The sequence below is a fragment of the Pipistrellus hanaki genome (genome assembly GCF_964339955.1).
Source record: "Pipistrellus hanaki genome assembly, chromosome: X".
Classification (NCBI taxonomy): domain Eukaryota; kingdom Metazoa; phylum Chordata; class Mammalia; order Chiroptera; family Vespertilionidae; genus Pipistrellus; species Pipistrellus hanaki.
Genome location: NC_140524.1, coordinates 45589686 through 45606607, shown reverse-complemented (window position 1 = coordinate 45606607; position 16922 = coordinate 45589686). Strand labels below are relative to the sequence as shown.

The 16922-nt window shown below is 37.6% G+C and overlaps 1 protein-coding gene and 1 long non-coding RNA gene across 2 annotated transcripts in view; both read right to left on the bottom strand.

Annotated features, from left to right (window-relative positions):
- LOC311615240 overlaps positions 1–16922 on the bottom strand; it is a 974758-nt gene that overhangs the window by 353946 nt on the left and 603890 nt on the right. The window lies entirely within an intron of this gene.
- GUCY2F (guanylate cyclase 2F, retinal) overlaps positions 1–16922 on the bottom strand; it is a gene marked incomplete at both ends in the record, with an annotated part of 108828 nt that overhangs the window by 61580 nt on the left and 30326 nt on the right. Inside the window, 5 exon segments of the mRNA XM_084870838.1 lie at positions 5960–6044; positions 8209–8212; positions 8216–8253; positions 8256–8400; positions 8404–8568. Coding sequence (XP_084726964.1) covers positions 5960–6044; positions 8209–8212; positions 8216–8253; positions 8256–8400; positions 8404–8568 — 437 coding nt within the window.

The following is a 16922-nucleotide window of genomic DNA, read 5'->3' as shown; positions in this document are numbered from 1 at the left end:
AAATACCCAGAAATCCAGAATTTTATATTTAATCTCACAATGTTATTGTGAGATTAGAAAAATCCTATTCTTCCATCTTTAAGACACATCTTCAGTACTGGGTCTCTAGAAAGCCTTTATCCACTGATCTGTCTCATCTGAAGTACTATCATATTTCTAGTGTCTTTTGTGCAATATGTCCATAACCTTTTTTGTGTAGTGTGATATGACTCTCTGACTTGCCTCTAATCTTGTTAAAGGCAGAAACTATATGCCATCTCTAGCACGGGGCCAGAACTTATTAGCAGCCCCTCAATAAAGATCATGAATTACAACACAATCAAAATCGGAACAGAACCCCTGTGTGAAACTCAACTATCTTTCACTAGTTGATTCATTAATAAAACTTTCATAAGCACCTATTATATTATCAGCACCATGTTAGGTGCTTTAGGCTAACATTAAAAAAAAAAAAGATGTGCCCTTGAGGAACTAGCAATCAAATGTTGAGTCCAAATGAACAAAGAGGTGATACATAGAGTAAAAAAACACACCGTTGCTCAAAGTCCACTGCATCACTTCCACATTACTGTTCTAAAACAGCACCATCCAATAGCAATGTAACATGAACCACATATATAATTTTAAGTTTCTAGTAGGCACATTGAAAAACATAAGAAGATAAAAGATGAGATAAACTCTAATAATAGACTGTAACCCAATATATACAATGTATTATAATTTGTCATGTAATTAATATATTTTTAAAATGTAATGAGATATTTTACATGGTTTTGTACTGTCTTCTAAATCCAGTGAAAATTTTACTCTTACAGCCCAATTCAGACTAGCTACATGCCAAGTCCTCAATAGTCACTTGTGGCTTGTAAATACCATATTGAATAGTACAACAAGAGAAAGAGAAGCTCCTTACCTTACTGCCAAAATGAGGATTGATAACTGTCACATCCTCCAAAATCAGTAGAATTCTAAATGGATTTTATTTATATGACACCTGAAACAAGCATGTCAGCATAGAGGGATAGATGTTTTTCAAGCCCAGGGTAAATTTGTCTATGATAACAGTTTAAAAATACACAAAACAACTGTGAGAATAACCACACATGGATCTATTTCATAGTACCCACAGCAAAGAGAGGCACAAACCCTCATACTCACTACTTGCAGAGTTACAAAGACCAAAAGAGAAAAGTGAAAATGCTATTCAAGAGACATCAAAGGGAGGGGGGAAAGTGTTGTATGGTATGGTATCTGAGATCAAAAAGTAATATTCCCACATCAAAGGCACATTCAAAAATATAATGTCTGAATACTTTTAAAGAACCCAATGCCCTTTCTCATATGTCATAGCTTATTTTCTAATAATACCAGGGCCAATAATTATTCATCTTTATTTTATAGTCATAAAAACACATTAGAGAATCAAATAAAAATTGAGCAAATTATGTGAGACAGAGCTGGAACTTGAATCCTTGGTCACTGGCCATGGGACCAATTTTTTTTTCCACAAGACCACTTGTCTTACAAAGTTGCATGTATGTGTTGTCAAAGCAACAGTTTGAAAAGTGGAAAAAATCAATCATTTGGTTGCTTTATCTACTTGATTCCAAACATGTGGGATTTACCGTTGTTGTTTTCTTTTACTGAACTCGTCTCTTGTCTGAACATTACATAGACACAGTTTAAATCTGATTCTCTGCAAATGTGCCTATTAATTTGCACTGAATGCAATTATTTCTTAAAAATCAATTACTAGACACATAGGAGTTTATGATGTCTACCCACATAGCCAGGTAGGTCATCTCAGTTGAATTAATGGGCCAACTTGAGCACCTGGAAGGATTCTTGGATTAGTCCATGTGGTTGTTTGCTTTTGTTCTGTCTTGGGTGTCTGACAGCTACAGTTTGGATTTACTTTTTCTGTAACCCCTTAATGGTTACCCTATGGAAAGTACTAAAGTTAAGTGCCAGAGTGGGGAAAACAACTGAATCAAACTGCTTTATCAACTTGCTCTAAGAAATCTACAATGTCACTGTAGCTCTAAGAACCAGAACCCAGTCAGTTTTTTCAGTGATTCCACCGATTTGTAAACAAACAATTAATGTGTTTCTGTCTGCCAACAAATATGTCCATTATCATTGTGGAAGGTACAGCCCTGCAGAAAAAAAATAAAAGAGCTCTGTAGTGAATTCTTGGGTAAACCATATGAATCTATTGGCAAAGTAAAACATGTCTCCCTAACTTATCTGTTTCATAAATGTAGGCAATTGTCTTAAAGCAGGTACACCTGTCAAAATAATCATGATGCAGAATATATTCAAGTAAAAAGAGAACTGGACTCCCAATCCAAAGATCTGGGGTATAGTATAGATTTTGTCATTTATTAGCCAAATGACCTTTGATAAATAATTTAACCTCTTCATGCCCCAATGTCCTCATCTAAGTGAGATAATTCCCCTTGCATTATCTGCTTTTATACTATAGTTGTTTTGAAAATCAAATGAGATAATATATATGAAAGTGCCTTGAAAAGCATGAAGCACTATGGAAGTATAAGGCCTCATTATTATCATTATCATAATTAGTATTACAAAACACATGAGATCTTTATAGAAAGGAGAGGCAATCTGTTTTGGATGAGAGAGAAAGGAGGGGTTCAAAGAATCCTTTATTTTGGGGTGGTTGAGTTCTTTGTATGTCCTTAATTCTGAAGGAAAAAAAAAACTTAATCAAAACACAGAAAATGAAGGAACAGAGAGTCACTCTCCTGCAAGTAATCACCATCTATTACAGAAACTTATCAGCCACTCAGCTTGTCTGATTGCAGCCGTGTGGGCAGAGAGAGGGAGGTAGGTAGCAAAGAGAAGGCATCCTTTGTGCTTTGTAAGCTGAAAACCAAGAACCAAGTTACTCTGGAAAATTATGTGCTCTTCTCCCCTTTCTGAGTTTTCTGTGACCACTCTGAGTACCAATTGTCTCAAATTCATTTTCCTGTCCAATCATTTTAATCACTAATCATGTCCCACTCCAATCAGTTTCCTCTCCAGTCTTCTTTGCCCTTCAGCCCACAAGCTCCAAACAAATGCCTGCCAAACCCATGATTTTCGTTTATTTTTTTCCTCCCTTTACTAAGAATTGCAATTGGGCTCACTCTAAGCCCAAAGAACAAGTGAGTTCCATGTGGAAAAAAAAACAGACCAGTCATTTGAGGTGGGGGTGGGGTGATAACAAACACAAACAGCTGAGTGACTCCATTTTCCACCTTACCATAGAATGTTTTGGCACTGGGTAGCCAGAGCCTATTAGTCCTCAAATCTCCCTGAAGGGGGAAGCTTTTTTATTGAATGAAATTTATTTTCACTAAGTAGTTAATGATGTTAGTTAAATACTTTATTCTTTGGAAGCAGATAAATTACAGACATTAAATTTCTGCTGTGAGCAGGGATATGTAACAGTCGCAGAAATTAAAAAGAAAAACTTCCTTTGAAGTAATATTTTTATTGACATAGTGGGCAATTAAACAGACATGAGCAGAGTAGGAATGATAAGCCAGGTACAGAAAGTCATCAGGGCAGAAAGCCCGAGGTGCCTAGTAATGGGAAAACAAGTACTGTAGGGTGGGACCTCACCCCTATGATGGCCTTTCCTCCCATAGCATACTGCTAGTCATGTGATTTAGACCCCATGACTTTCATATATTTAGTCATATGGTTCAGATCTTTCCCCTGACCTTTTCTTCATTGGCATGTTGCTAGTCGTGTGGTAGACCCCCTTCTAGGAGAAACAAGGGGGCCAGAGAATAGCCTCATATTACTCCCACACAAGCACTTGCATCACTACTCCCTTAAGCATTAAGCCTCTATTACAATGAGGCTCTGTCTTGCATCAAATAATCTTAGGAACAAAGCCTCAGGTCTATTGACCACAGAGACAGAGTTTTGGTGAAACCTGAGGTAGCATTTAAGCCTCGGTTGTGTTTCAGCTTCATACTTAGAAAAGCAGCAAAACCAGATGAAGTGACACCATGGCTGCCATCAGTGACTAATAATCCCCTGTCCCAAGCATCAACCAATCAGTAGACACCACAATCATAAAAGGACAGACCTGGAAAGCTGATGAATATTTTATTGAGATGGTACTCTGAGACCTCCCTTAAAATCCCCACCTTTGGAAAAAAAGATAAAACCCCTTAAGACGAAGGACCAACTCTCTCTGGAGCACACATATGCCTTTCCACCTTTCGGTTCCCCAGGTGTGTTTTCTTTGCCTTTCTTTTTCCTAAGTTCCACGGGCTTCTTTTGCCTCTATAATGCATTTCCTGGGTCCATGCAGCTCAGCTGGCACAATTCTTCTACAGATCACTTCTACCTCCAAGACTTTCTAAATAAACTTCTTATGCTGGAGTTTCTTGGCACTGAATTCTTTCTTAGCCAAGCTCAAGGACTGAGGTCTAGCTCCACTGGTAACATCTGGTGCTGTCCTGTCCGCTGTTAACATTTATCAAGTGTGTTTTACCAATTCATAAGTTATCTATTACTCTGAAAGGCTTTCTCAAGTTTCTAATCACAGGGAAAATGGATAACAATTTTTTTTTCACAGCAATATCAACATATTAAACACTAGGAGCTATACTTGTTATAGTTTCAATCCACGATGTCAAAGTCATTAGAATTTCAGAGCTGAAAGGACTCTTGAAGATCATCTAATCTAATTTCTTTATTTTAAAATGAGAAAATTCTGGCCAAGAGAGGTTTAGTGTCTGGTCCAAATTTATATAGCTACTTAATACACTCTAGACATTATTTCTTGAAGTTCCATTCCATTTCCTACCAAATTTGCATCACATTGCTGTTAGTACCACTCTTACAAAGAGATAACAAAGGTGTGGCTTGCAGGGTGGAAAGCTTAAAGCAGGAGAGTTGTGATAGATTTAATTTTTCACTTTTCCTAAATCATCCTAGTATGAGGGAGGGCCCAATTGTTAAAATGCAATTATTAGAAGAAAAGGATGTCATATTAAGCCATCTTCAGCCATTTATCCCTGATCCTGTCACCTATTAAGGGATTTGAAGGAGAAAGCAAAGAATGATGACAAGGATGGTAATAATGATTAGCTAGGAGAGCTTTGGTCCAAGGAAGAAGGATAGTAAAAATCTGGAATATTAATGTCAAAGTGGGAATTCTGGGCTCCCAACTATCATCAGGCAAGTCTCATATGTCTGGGAAAGAGTTAAGATTTACCATTTGATGAGCAAGTCAGGTATTGTTCTAGGTACTTTACTTTGGTTTCTTTCTTTTCTTTTCTTTTTTTAAATATATTTTATTGATTTTTTGCCGAGATGAAGGGAAAAGGATAGAGAGTTAGAAACATCAATGAGAGAGAAACATGGATCAGCTGCCTTCTGCACACCCTCTACTAGGGAAGTGCCCGCAACCAAGGTACATGCTCTTAACTGGAATCGAACCTGGGCCAAACCAGTTTCAGCTACTTTGGTTTCTTTAACCCCCAACTACAATCCTGTGAGTTAGTATCAAAATCCCTAACTCTTGGATTCTAGCCAATTCTGCCTAACTCTTAGAATTTTATAAATGCCCAAACTCTGTTCACTACAAGTCTATACCATTTAGGGAAGGAAAGATACTGCCAGTGGAAAAAAAGAGGACAGATAGGGAGTAGACAGGCCCTGAAGTACTAGTTCCCTTATTTTATGATAGTGTTGTGAGCCATATCTACTCACAGGCAAAAACACTGACAACACAACTGAAGAAGTTATTCTTGGCATCATGAAACAGCTTCACCCTTAATGAGGCCAGTAGGAATGGTAAATCACTATGATAAAAAGAAAATCAATGGGTCATGTAATGAGGCAATTGTACTCCAACATGACTTCCTGGAAATTAATATTAACAAGGTTATTATGGGCTTATATTTTTATATACAAAAACATAAAAATGTACCTTATAAAGTAAGAAAATCCATTAATAAATAGCAGGGTTAAAAGCAAAGTAAGGCAAACCATCACAGCAAAGGCAGGGCCCATGCCTGAAGAGAGCAAAAGGAAGAGAAAGAATGGCATTATCAAAGAGAGGCTGTAAATATATGGCATCACAAAGAGACTCTTCATCCTTTCTGGTGACTCTAAAATCAAGCCACATCTACCTAACTTAATCCTATTTTTCTACAGCACAGTCTGTCTTGTTGATTTTATGTACACAGAAAGCAATTTCACTGTTCTGAAGCAAAACCACTCACCATTCTGACAATAGCAAATCACATGAATTAGGGCTAACCTGGGTGTTTCTCTGAAAGAAAAAGTCCACGAATGGAAAACTTTGAGAACCTTATTTTATGTTGGATAGCAATAGAGTTCTTTAGCATAAATATGTTATCTCATCTGTGAAGGGTAAGTATTATGTTGCCTTCATAAAATAAGACTTTTTTAATTCACCAGAGCCCATAAACCTTGTGAGTTTTTTATGAAAAAAGTAGCACTTGTCCTTCAAGGGTGAGTCTGGTTTTGATAATTAGTGTTTTCATCAGGATATAAATTGGTCTCTGGAAATATCTAGATATTTGGATGGATTACTAACATTTCAGAGGGAAAATATGTAATGATGTGAGTAAAGAGGTGGTTGGGTATGCCAGACTAAAGTAAAATAGAAATGAAAGTCCATTTCAAATATATGCATTTGTTTTTAGAAGGTTGTGGTGCACATTTTCATATCAATAATATGGATCCTTCCAAAGTTCCCCTCTGACTCTCAGAAATTTGGTAGAGTTTTCCCTATTTCACATGCCAGAGTTCCATCAGTCAACCAAACTGCAAATATTTATTGGAGGCTGACTGTGTCAGGCAGTTTGGGAGGGGATAAGAATTATTAGCTGTAACTCTTACCCTCAGGATCAGTCTATTTGACAGGAGGGGATACAATCAATATTCAGGAAACAATTGAAAAGCAATTTTGTGCTAATCTCTGAGGTACAGACTTTTAGTTCAATGGGAGTTCAGAGAGGAGAGAGGCTAGATATGGTATTTATGCAGTGAAACCTGATCCATAGAATTTGGATACACCAAGAAAAGGACAGGTGGCCTTTCTAGCAGGGGGTGAAGGGACAGCAGACTACAAAAGATAGAGAAGGCTCCTGCCTTGCTCTTACAATCCTTCTGAGAGTAGGATCCTTTTAAAAATAACTAGGGGATACAGAGAACAGACTCATGGTTGCCAGATGGGAGGGGAGCTGGGTTGCTGGGTGAAAAATTTAAAGGGATTAAGAGCTACAAATTGGTAACTACAAAATAGTCATGGGATGTAAAGTACAGCATAAATAATCCTATCTAATAAAAGAGTAATATGCAGATTGACCATCACTCCAACACACAAGATGGCTACCCCCATGTGGTCAAAGATCCTGTCCCCATGTGGACACAAGATGGCCACCACAAGATGGCCAGCAGGGGAGGGCAGTTGGAAGGGACCAGGCCTGCAAGGAAGGGCAATTGGGAGCAATCAAGCCTGTAGGGGAGGGCATTTAGGGGCAAACAGGCTGGCAGGGGAGCAGTTAGGCATTAATCAGTCTGGCAGGGGAGTGGTAAGGGGGTGGTCAGACTGGCAGGCAGAAGCAGTTAGGGGCAATCAGGAAGGCAGGCAGGTGAACAGTTGGGAGCTAGCAGTCCTGGATTGTGAGAGGGATGTCTGACTGCCTGTTTAGGCTGGATCCCACCAGACATCCCTCAAGAGGTTCCAGATTGGAGAGAGTGGAGGCTGGGCTGAGGGACACCCCCCCCCTTTCCGGCCTCTAGTATATTCAATAATATTGTATTACCTATGTTCTAGTATGGTAGCAGGTGGGTATTTGAAATACCAGAGGGACCACTTTGTAAAGTATATTACTGTCTAACCACTATACTGTAACCTGAAACTGATACAAAATAATATTGGATGTAAACTATAATTGAAAAAATAAAATTTTAAATTAAAAAATAACAAGTGGAGGAAGCTTTTAAATTGTGGATGATTACTCAAGGCTGTAAAGTACCTTTCATTATCATTATTTTAAGTTGACTACACAGCATGCCAAGACATTTATTACATCTGAATGCAAATGATTGATTCTATGAGTGTTCTAATATTTAAATATCCCTAAAGAGGTTCTCTTGTATACCAAGCTGAATAAAATTGACTACCAGTGACTTTTCATTCCTTACCTCCTCAGTTGATCTTCCCTTCTGCAAATGAACAAATGAACTTCCATCTGCTCTAGGAGGCCTGCCACAAGTGAAGTGAATGAGAGTCCCTATGAATTGTAGCAGCTCTGTTTCCACATCCACAGTGTAAGTTCCATGGAGTTCCCATTCTTTCCATTTGGTGTCCAGGATTACATATTCTGAAATTGCATTTCAATTTGAATCTGTTTTTACCAACTGGTTGAATGCACAGAACTGCATGTTTCTGGAATGATGAACTAGGCTGGCAGCACTAGCCCATCCATTTTCTTTCATAGCTTTATTCACGGCTTGTGTGATAAGGTAAATTGAATTGTAGATGGTTACAAACCACAGTGAAACCCATTTTTAAAAATTACAATTATCTTTTTTTTTCCTGTTGAAATTTTTATTGGTATCATATGGAGTATACTTTACCATAGCGATATTGTCATCTTAAAAATAATGTCTTTGAGTCCATGAATATATTATATCTTTCCACTTATTTAAGTCTTCTTTAACTTTTTTCAGCAATATTTTATAGTTTTTAATGTAGAAGTCTACATTGGTCTCCTTTTGTTAGCTTTATTCCTAAATATTTTATGATTTTGGTGATATTGTAAACAGAAATTTTGAAATTTTCATTTTCTAATTGTTTGCCAGGGATATATAAGAATACAATTAATATTGTATATTAACCTTGAACCCTGCACCTTGCTAAATTCATTTGTTATCATAGTTATAATAATTGTTTTGTAGAATTCCAATCCTAGGAGAACGTAAGGGAAAATGAAGATAGAGCAATAGAAATTATCCAAACTGAAGAACAGAAAGAACAACTGAAAGAAAAAACAAACAAAGGTTTCCAGACCTTTAGGACAACATCAACAAGCCTAGGATTAGAATTCTAAAAATTACAATTATCTTGAGCCCAAGTCACCCTAGCAATCTCTGAATATATTGCAAACCTGTGTTCATTATAATGGGCTGCAAGTTTGATTGGAAGAGAGCTTTGAAGACCAAGAGGGGGGAAAACAATTTTTTAGTTTCTGAGGACTTGCTTGTTTTCTCCCCTGAATTTTTCTGCTTTTCTCCCCCAGGCCTTCACAATTTTAAATATAACAAATATGATAATTTTATGGGCAAGCCAAGTCATACATAATATATATTTATATCTCTAATCTAAGAAACTGATTTAGAGTTATAAAGGGCATTAAAAAGAACATGTATGGTCCTAGCTGGTTTGTCTCAGTAGATAGTCAGCCTGTGCACTGAAGGGTCTTGGGTTTGATTCCAATCAAGGGTATATGCTCAGGTTGTGAGTTTGATCCCCAGTAAGGGGCATGCAGTAGGCAGCAAATCAATGATGCTCTCTCATCATTGATGTTACTATCTCCCTCTCCCTTCCTTTCTGAAATCAATAAAAAAATATTTTAAAAAATGCAGAAAAACATGTATGGAATAGACAAGAAGCACTCAATGGAAATTTACCCGGTTAATTACTGGTGCAATGTGCATGAGAAATCACTTTGCTGGCCCTACTAGAGTAGCAAGTATATGTGGTAAGACTATAAGTAATGTTTCCACAGTCCATGTCTTACCCTGTATTAGTTTAAAATGGCTATTCTAGACACATGTACCCCAGAGAAAATGAACACTAGAATACAGTTTTAAACACATACCCCCACACATACACATGCAAACATATATACTAACATAGACACACATATAAATACAGAGCAAAATGTTGTAGTATATGGATAATGTGGTTTTAATCAGGAGACCCTATATCTTATTGGTATTCAAAGTGCAAAGCCTTGGTGACAAACCACTATAAAGCAGAAAGGTTGCTATGGTGGACAGCATGACTCTGTATGCTTTATAAATATGGTAAAGCAAAGGTGTACTATGTCTGATGTACTCTTTTTAAAAAAATATATTTTATTGATTTTTTACAGAGAGGAAGAGAGAGGGATAGAGAGTTAGAAACATCAATGAGAGATGAGCATCGATCGGCTGCCTCCTGCACACCCCCTACTGGGAATGTGCCCGCAACCAAGGTACATGCCCTTGACCGGAATCGAACCCGGGACTTTTCAGTCCGCAGACCGACGCTCTACCACTGAGCCAAACCGGTTTTGGCCTGATGTACTCTTTATTAACCTTGTAAGTTTATTTTTGTAACAAATCTTGCATCTTTTTTCCATAAAGGTAGGGAAGAAGAGGGCACAATCCATCTCTACATCTCTCTCCACACCAGCTATGGCTTCATGGTTTTTCATAACGTTTCGCTTCTTGGATGGAATTCAAGAAAACTATGGTCAGACCACTTAACTGAGCTTCATGGAAAGCTGGTACTTGATATGTTGATTTCATAAATTCTAGAAAGCTAATCTCCTGTAACTACATTCATCTGAGTTAAAAGAATTAATATTGAGTGAATCATTTTTATGGTGAAAATACAAGTCAAGATTCAGAGAGTTGGAGCAGCTAACAAGACACTGCCATGCCTTACTAATGTAGAGCAGAGGTTTCAGTCCTGGCTGCACATTAGAATTATCTGGGGAATATAAAAAATACCAATGCCAATTCCATTCCAACTCAGACCAACAAAATAAGGCACAGTAGGTTTGAGCCCAGTAAATCAGTATTAGTAAACTCTTTCCAGGGAGTCTAATACACATTTAGGGATTAAAATTAACAATATAGAAGACATATTAGCCTAATGTTGGTCAAATCAATTCTCCCCTCTTTCTTCAAAATCAAAGAGATCATCTGGCCTAGCAATCTTTCTTTCTAGGTACCAAAGGGAAACCCAGAGTAGTTAAGTGATTTTTCAAGGTCACTCACCTAGGTATAAAATTAGGACTAGAACGGAAACCTCCTATGTCTTAGTTTAGCATTCTTGATTGAAATAGATGATCCATGTAGTTCCTTCTAGTTCTGAACTCCTATGAAATTTCCAAACTCTTTATCTAGTCCAGGGATCAAACTTAGCTTGCACACTTTTTTTTTTTTTGGCCTATTTATGGGTTATTCTTCATCTCTCTGATCTTTTAAAATTGGAATGCCCCACAGCTCAGTCTTTCACCCTCTTCTCGGTCTATCTATACTCTTTCCATTGATAATCTCTTCTAGTTTTATGGCTTTAAATACCACAAATCTCCAATTTATACTTCCAACTCAGGCCTCTTTCCTAAATTCCAGGTTGATATGGCTAACTGCCTAATTCGATATATCTACTTGAATGATAAATTTTAATGTACCCAAAATCAAAATTCTAATCTTTATCACAAATCCTTCTGCTATCTCCAATGAGTCTTCACCAATTTTTAAAAGTTACTCCATGCTTCTAGTCATTCAAGCCAAAAACCTTACCTCAGATAACAGAAGTAACTAATATCAGCACAGAAATCAATACCTCAGTCTAATGAGCTTTATTTCAATGACCTCCCTTTACCACTGTGCCTTAACATATCTATACAAATAGGTATGGTGAAAGGATGACATATGCAGCCATCAAGACATCTACCCTTAGATGCCTAGCATACACTGAGGTCCCTTAAGGGGTTTTATTACCTATCCCTCCTGACATTCTCAGATGCTTCATTTAATTGTTTTTAGGATTTCTGCAAGAGCCTGTCTGTTTTCTGGGGCTTTGGTAGGTTATGACAATATGTGAAGACTAGAAGGTGTAGTACAAAATCAATACTAGTAAAACAAATGAGTAGAAAGCCACAGGGCAGTAAGCCCCTGAAAGCAGAGAGGATGTTAATATTCTGTTTTGAAAAGCACAGAATTTTCTGGGAAAGAAATGACATCTACCTACAGCCAAAAGCAAATATTGAAACTCTTAAAAACAATACTGTCACCTCTGAGTTGACCCATCTGAAAGGGTTTTCAGCTGGCCAAACTACAGTGCCCTTTGTGTTTTCAGATTGATCTCTGTTAGAGCTGACTGACAGTAGCTCTCCAAGATTACTGAAATCTGTACCTTGTTGTTCAGGATTCTCTAGCCTCCACCACATCACACACACACACACACACACACGCACAGCCACAAAAGTATGGTATGGTACAGGGCCTTGAAACTAAGGTGAAAAGCATAGCTGTAGCAACAATATTCCATTGCAAAAGAGTGACTGTCATAATGGCCCGCTCTTATTATAAATAAATAAAAGGCGCACTCCATTAGCAACCATCTTTAGTTGCAGCTGCTCAAATAATGAGAAGAGGAGGAGGTAGAAAGTGGGACAGGGAAACAAGAACCCTCCCCACCACCCTCTCTCCTGGCTGTCGACTACAACTCCAACGAAGATAAACATAATTGGCAGGAACTCCTATCAGACAGATCACCTTGACATCACAGCCCAGAATTGGGAAACCACTGATGACTTACCTGCCTGTAGACCTGAACCTGAATGAATTTTGGATAGTGAATGATAATTAAAAATTATACTTGTTATTTGTTAACTTTAGCTAGCCCTACTCTCAGCTTTTTGGAACTTATATCTAAGAGAACAAGGTCTCAGCCAAGAGCAATTATATTTGAATTTGTTGACTATAATGGTTCATGCTGTTATTGAGTTGACTATCATCAGTTCAGAGGTATTGTGCTTGAAAGACACAAAAATGTCTTCCCAAAAGTTTGTCCTTGGAAACATGTATTAAACCTGGCTTAGAAAGCATCGCCTGAAGGACAAAATGATAACATCACTTCTGAACAGAAAAGCTAGGCACATGCAGAAATCATGAAATCAAAGAACAACTGAATTTCAGTTATTAAAGGTAGTACCTCCAATAATGCATTATCTCAACCCTTGGACTTAGCCAAGAGATGTATAATAAACCAATCTGTTTGATATGATATTCATGAATACAATACCCTTATTTTTTTTTATAAAGAATTAGGAACAAAGACATTTGTAGTCACTGTGAGCTGTAGGCAACCTTTTCTGACAAACTATGTGGTAGGCCCCATCTTGGAATGCTCCACTCCTAACCACATTCGCTTCAGCCTAACATCCCAGGCACCCATATTTAGGGTGATGGAAAACAATAGGTGCAAGGAGCTTAAGGTCCTCCAAGCTAGCTGAGAAATACAGAGGACTTCCTTTGTTTAGCCAAATAAGACCACATTTGGGGGGGAAAATATCCAAAATATGTGTTCCAGAAATATGTATTTGTAGCCAATGGAATTTCATCGAATAAAGGGAATATAATAAAAGAGAAGAATGCAGACAACTAAAACCTTACTTCAGAAGTCTATTCTGTGCCAAAATATAAAGGTACAAAGTAATACAACTTGCCGAATCATCCTGAGACCAAATTAGTAAATTTGTAACTGGTGTCCCATTCTCCTAGTCTCTTCATTCTGATTTATTGTTCTCTTTTCATGGGTCCTCATAAAGCCCTATCACCTCCTATATCAGAGGAAAACAATCCAACAAACCCATTCCAATCAAAGTATTAGTCATTTAGTAATGTTACTTTGAATAAAGCACTAGACATGGGACACAGTGTAATTGCTTTAAAGGCTAATGTGTTATTAAATGGTCAGGTTTTGGTAGCAGATTTTGGTTGGAATCCTAGCTCTGCCATTTGCAAGCTGTATTACCTTGGGCCAGTTACCTTGAGCTTCAATTTCATTGTCCATAAAATGGAGCTTTTAATACCTAATCTGTAGGCTCGATGAAATCATTTATGTAAACTATAATCATGCAGAGTAAGTGCTAAACACATAATATTGGGTCGGCAGCTAAGTAATTGCGGGTTTCACACATATATGGCTTCAGTTGAATTTTTAGGTTTGCAGACGTAGTACAAATGTAAAACACATTTTGTTATTTGATAGTTGGCTATTCAGCTGTTAATCAGTAAAAAAAGTTTTTTGATCTGTTTTGTAGTTTTCATTTGGCTTTCATTGAAAACTGGAAAATCAAAAGGAACATTTTCGTCATATTTTGCTTTTTTATTTCCGCAAAGGGAAAAACGCATCGCAAGCTCATAAAAAGTTATGTGCTGTTTATGGTGACGAAGCCTTAAAAGAACGGCAGTGTCAAAATTGGTTTGCCAAATTTCGTTCTGGTGATTTTTCACTCAAAAATGAAAAACGCTCTGGTGGTCCAGTTGAAGTTGATGACGCCCTAATCAAAGCAATAATCAATTCGGACTGTCACAGTACAACACATGAGATTGCAGAGAAGCTTCATGTATCATATACATGCATTGAAAATCACTTAAAACAACTTGGCTATGTTCAAAAACTCGATACATGGGTTCCTCACGAACTGAAAGAATCACAGTTAACACAACGCATTAGCAGCTGCGATTTGCTAAAGAAACGTAATGAAAATGATCCATTTTTAAAACGACTGATAACTGGCGATGAAAAATGGGTTGTTTACAACAATATCAAGCGGAAAAGATCGTGGAGCAGGCCAGGTGAACCAACTCAAACAACATCAAAAGCTGATATTCATCAAAAGAAGGTTTTGTTATCAGTTTGGTGGGATTACAAAGGAATTGTCTACTTTGAACTCTTACCACCCAACCGAACGATCAATTCTGATGTCTACATTGAACAACTAACGAAATTAAACAATGCAGTTGAAGAAAAGCGGCCCGAATTGACAAATCGAAAAGGTGTTGTATTCCATCATGACAATGCAAGGCCACACACATCTTTGGTCACTCGGCAAAAATTAATGGAGCTTGGTTGGGATGTTTTGCCACATCCACCATATAGTCCTGACCTTGCACCATCTGATTACTTTTTGTTTTGATCTTTACAAAACTCCTTGAATGGTAAAAATTTCAATAATGATGATGATGTCAAATCGTACCTGATTCAGTTTTTTGCTAATAAAAACCAGAAGTTTTTTGAACGTGGGATTATGATGCTGCCTGAAAGATGGCAAAAGGTCATTGATCAAAATGGGCAATACATTACAGAATAAAGTTATTTAGTTCCATGAAAAAATTGTCTTTGATTTTTTTAAAATCCGCAATTACTTAGTTGCCGACCCAATAGCTACTATTGTTTGCATCTCAGAAAAGGAAACAGGACTCTAGTAATATCATCCTGGAATTGCAGTGTTCAAATCTTTTGTTCCAGTCTTGAATCTGTGATCTATACATAACAAAGTCCCAGTTTTATGTCTAACTGCCCTAAAATACTAAAACTGTTCCCTTCACTGGGAAAGATCTTGTTCATCTTTGTTCTTCATTATATTACCTGCACATGGACTAGCCTATAGTAATAACAAAAATAACCACCCAGCCAGCATGGCTCAGTGGTTAAGCGTCGACTTATGAACCAGGTTGCAAGCTCAGTTCCCAGTGTGGGGATTTCAGGAGGCAGCCAATCAATGATTCTCTCTCATCATTGATGTTTCTATTTCTCTCTCCCTCTCCCTTATTCTCTGAAATCAATAAAAATATATTTAAAATAATAACATTAATAGCAATAATAATTTACATTTATTAAGGAGCTTTAGGTTCCAGGCAAGCTCTTTATGTGTGTTAACTTGTTAACTTATTTAATCCTCATAATTGTATGAGATAGTTACTAGTATTATTCTCAATTTTAAAAAATTAAAAAGTTAAAGAGCTTAAGTAAATTCACATCAGTCCGCCTTCAAAGCCCATGCTCTTAACTACCATGTTATATTTGAGCTTAATAAAATATTGCTTAATTAATTAATTAGAGACACCCTTTTTTAACTTCTTTATGACTTCCTGATTAAAGATAGGTAAATATTTTTTCTTCACTCTCTTCCTTCTCATAAACTTCACTCTCAAACAAAGAGAACAAGGAACAAAAACCTCCATATCTAATGGCATTAGCAGATGTCTGTAACTCTAAACCACAGAAAATGAAGATGAAAAGCTGCTGGCAACTAATTTAGCAGAGTGGAGGGTGATTAAACCTAAGTACTTGAAGAGGTGAATATTGGTAAGCAACAAGCAGATTTGCCCTCTGAGAATCTCAGAAAGGCTTAGGAATTAGAGGCACCAATTACTATGGAAGTTCTTGTGAGGCAGAGCTCTAAAAGAGGGAGGGCTACTTGATTGTCTGTGTAAAGATCAGTGAGACATCACCATCCGCATTTCTACTAAGAACAGTCAGATCTCCATGGAAAAGAGGTCAAATTAATTCAGACCGGTTTCAGATCTGGGACACTTGGTCCAAAGGAAAGTGTCCTACCACCTTCCTTTGTATTCCTTTGCGAGTTACGTGGGCCACACAGAAAAAGAGACATGGCGTTAAAGTCTTCATACTTAATGATGAAGAGTCCCAGTCTTCTTCCCCTAATGTGGTTCCTAGAATACATGACAGCGGGAACGAGATTAGAGCAGTCTTCTCTGAATAAAGTGAGTAGCCCAACAGGCCAGACCTACAGATATTGTCAAAAAAAAAAAGAGGAAAAAAATCTGTTATCGCATAGGTAAACACCTATACTGCTGCCTCATACAATAATTTCAAAACTGCAACAGGAAGACAGAGAGGACATTGTCCAGAACCACTGGAAAGCTGACTGAGTGGAAATTCTGCAACTAAAGGAATGATAAAAGGACACTGAGACCCAGAGGAGCTGTGGAGGACAGAAGTGTAGAGACCTGTGTACATGGAAAGGGCAGGCAGCTGAATATGCAGCTGGCTTACTCCTGTTGCTCAGAGAGGGCGGGCAGCAAGCACATGGCCAGCTTTCTCA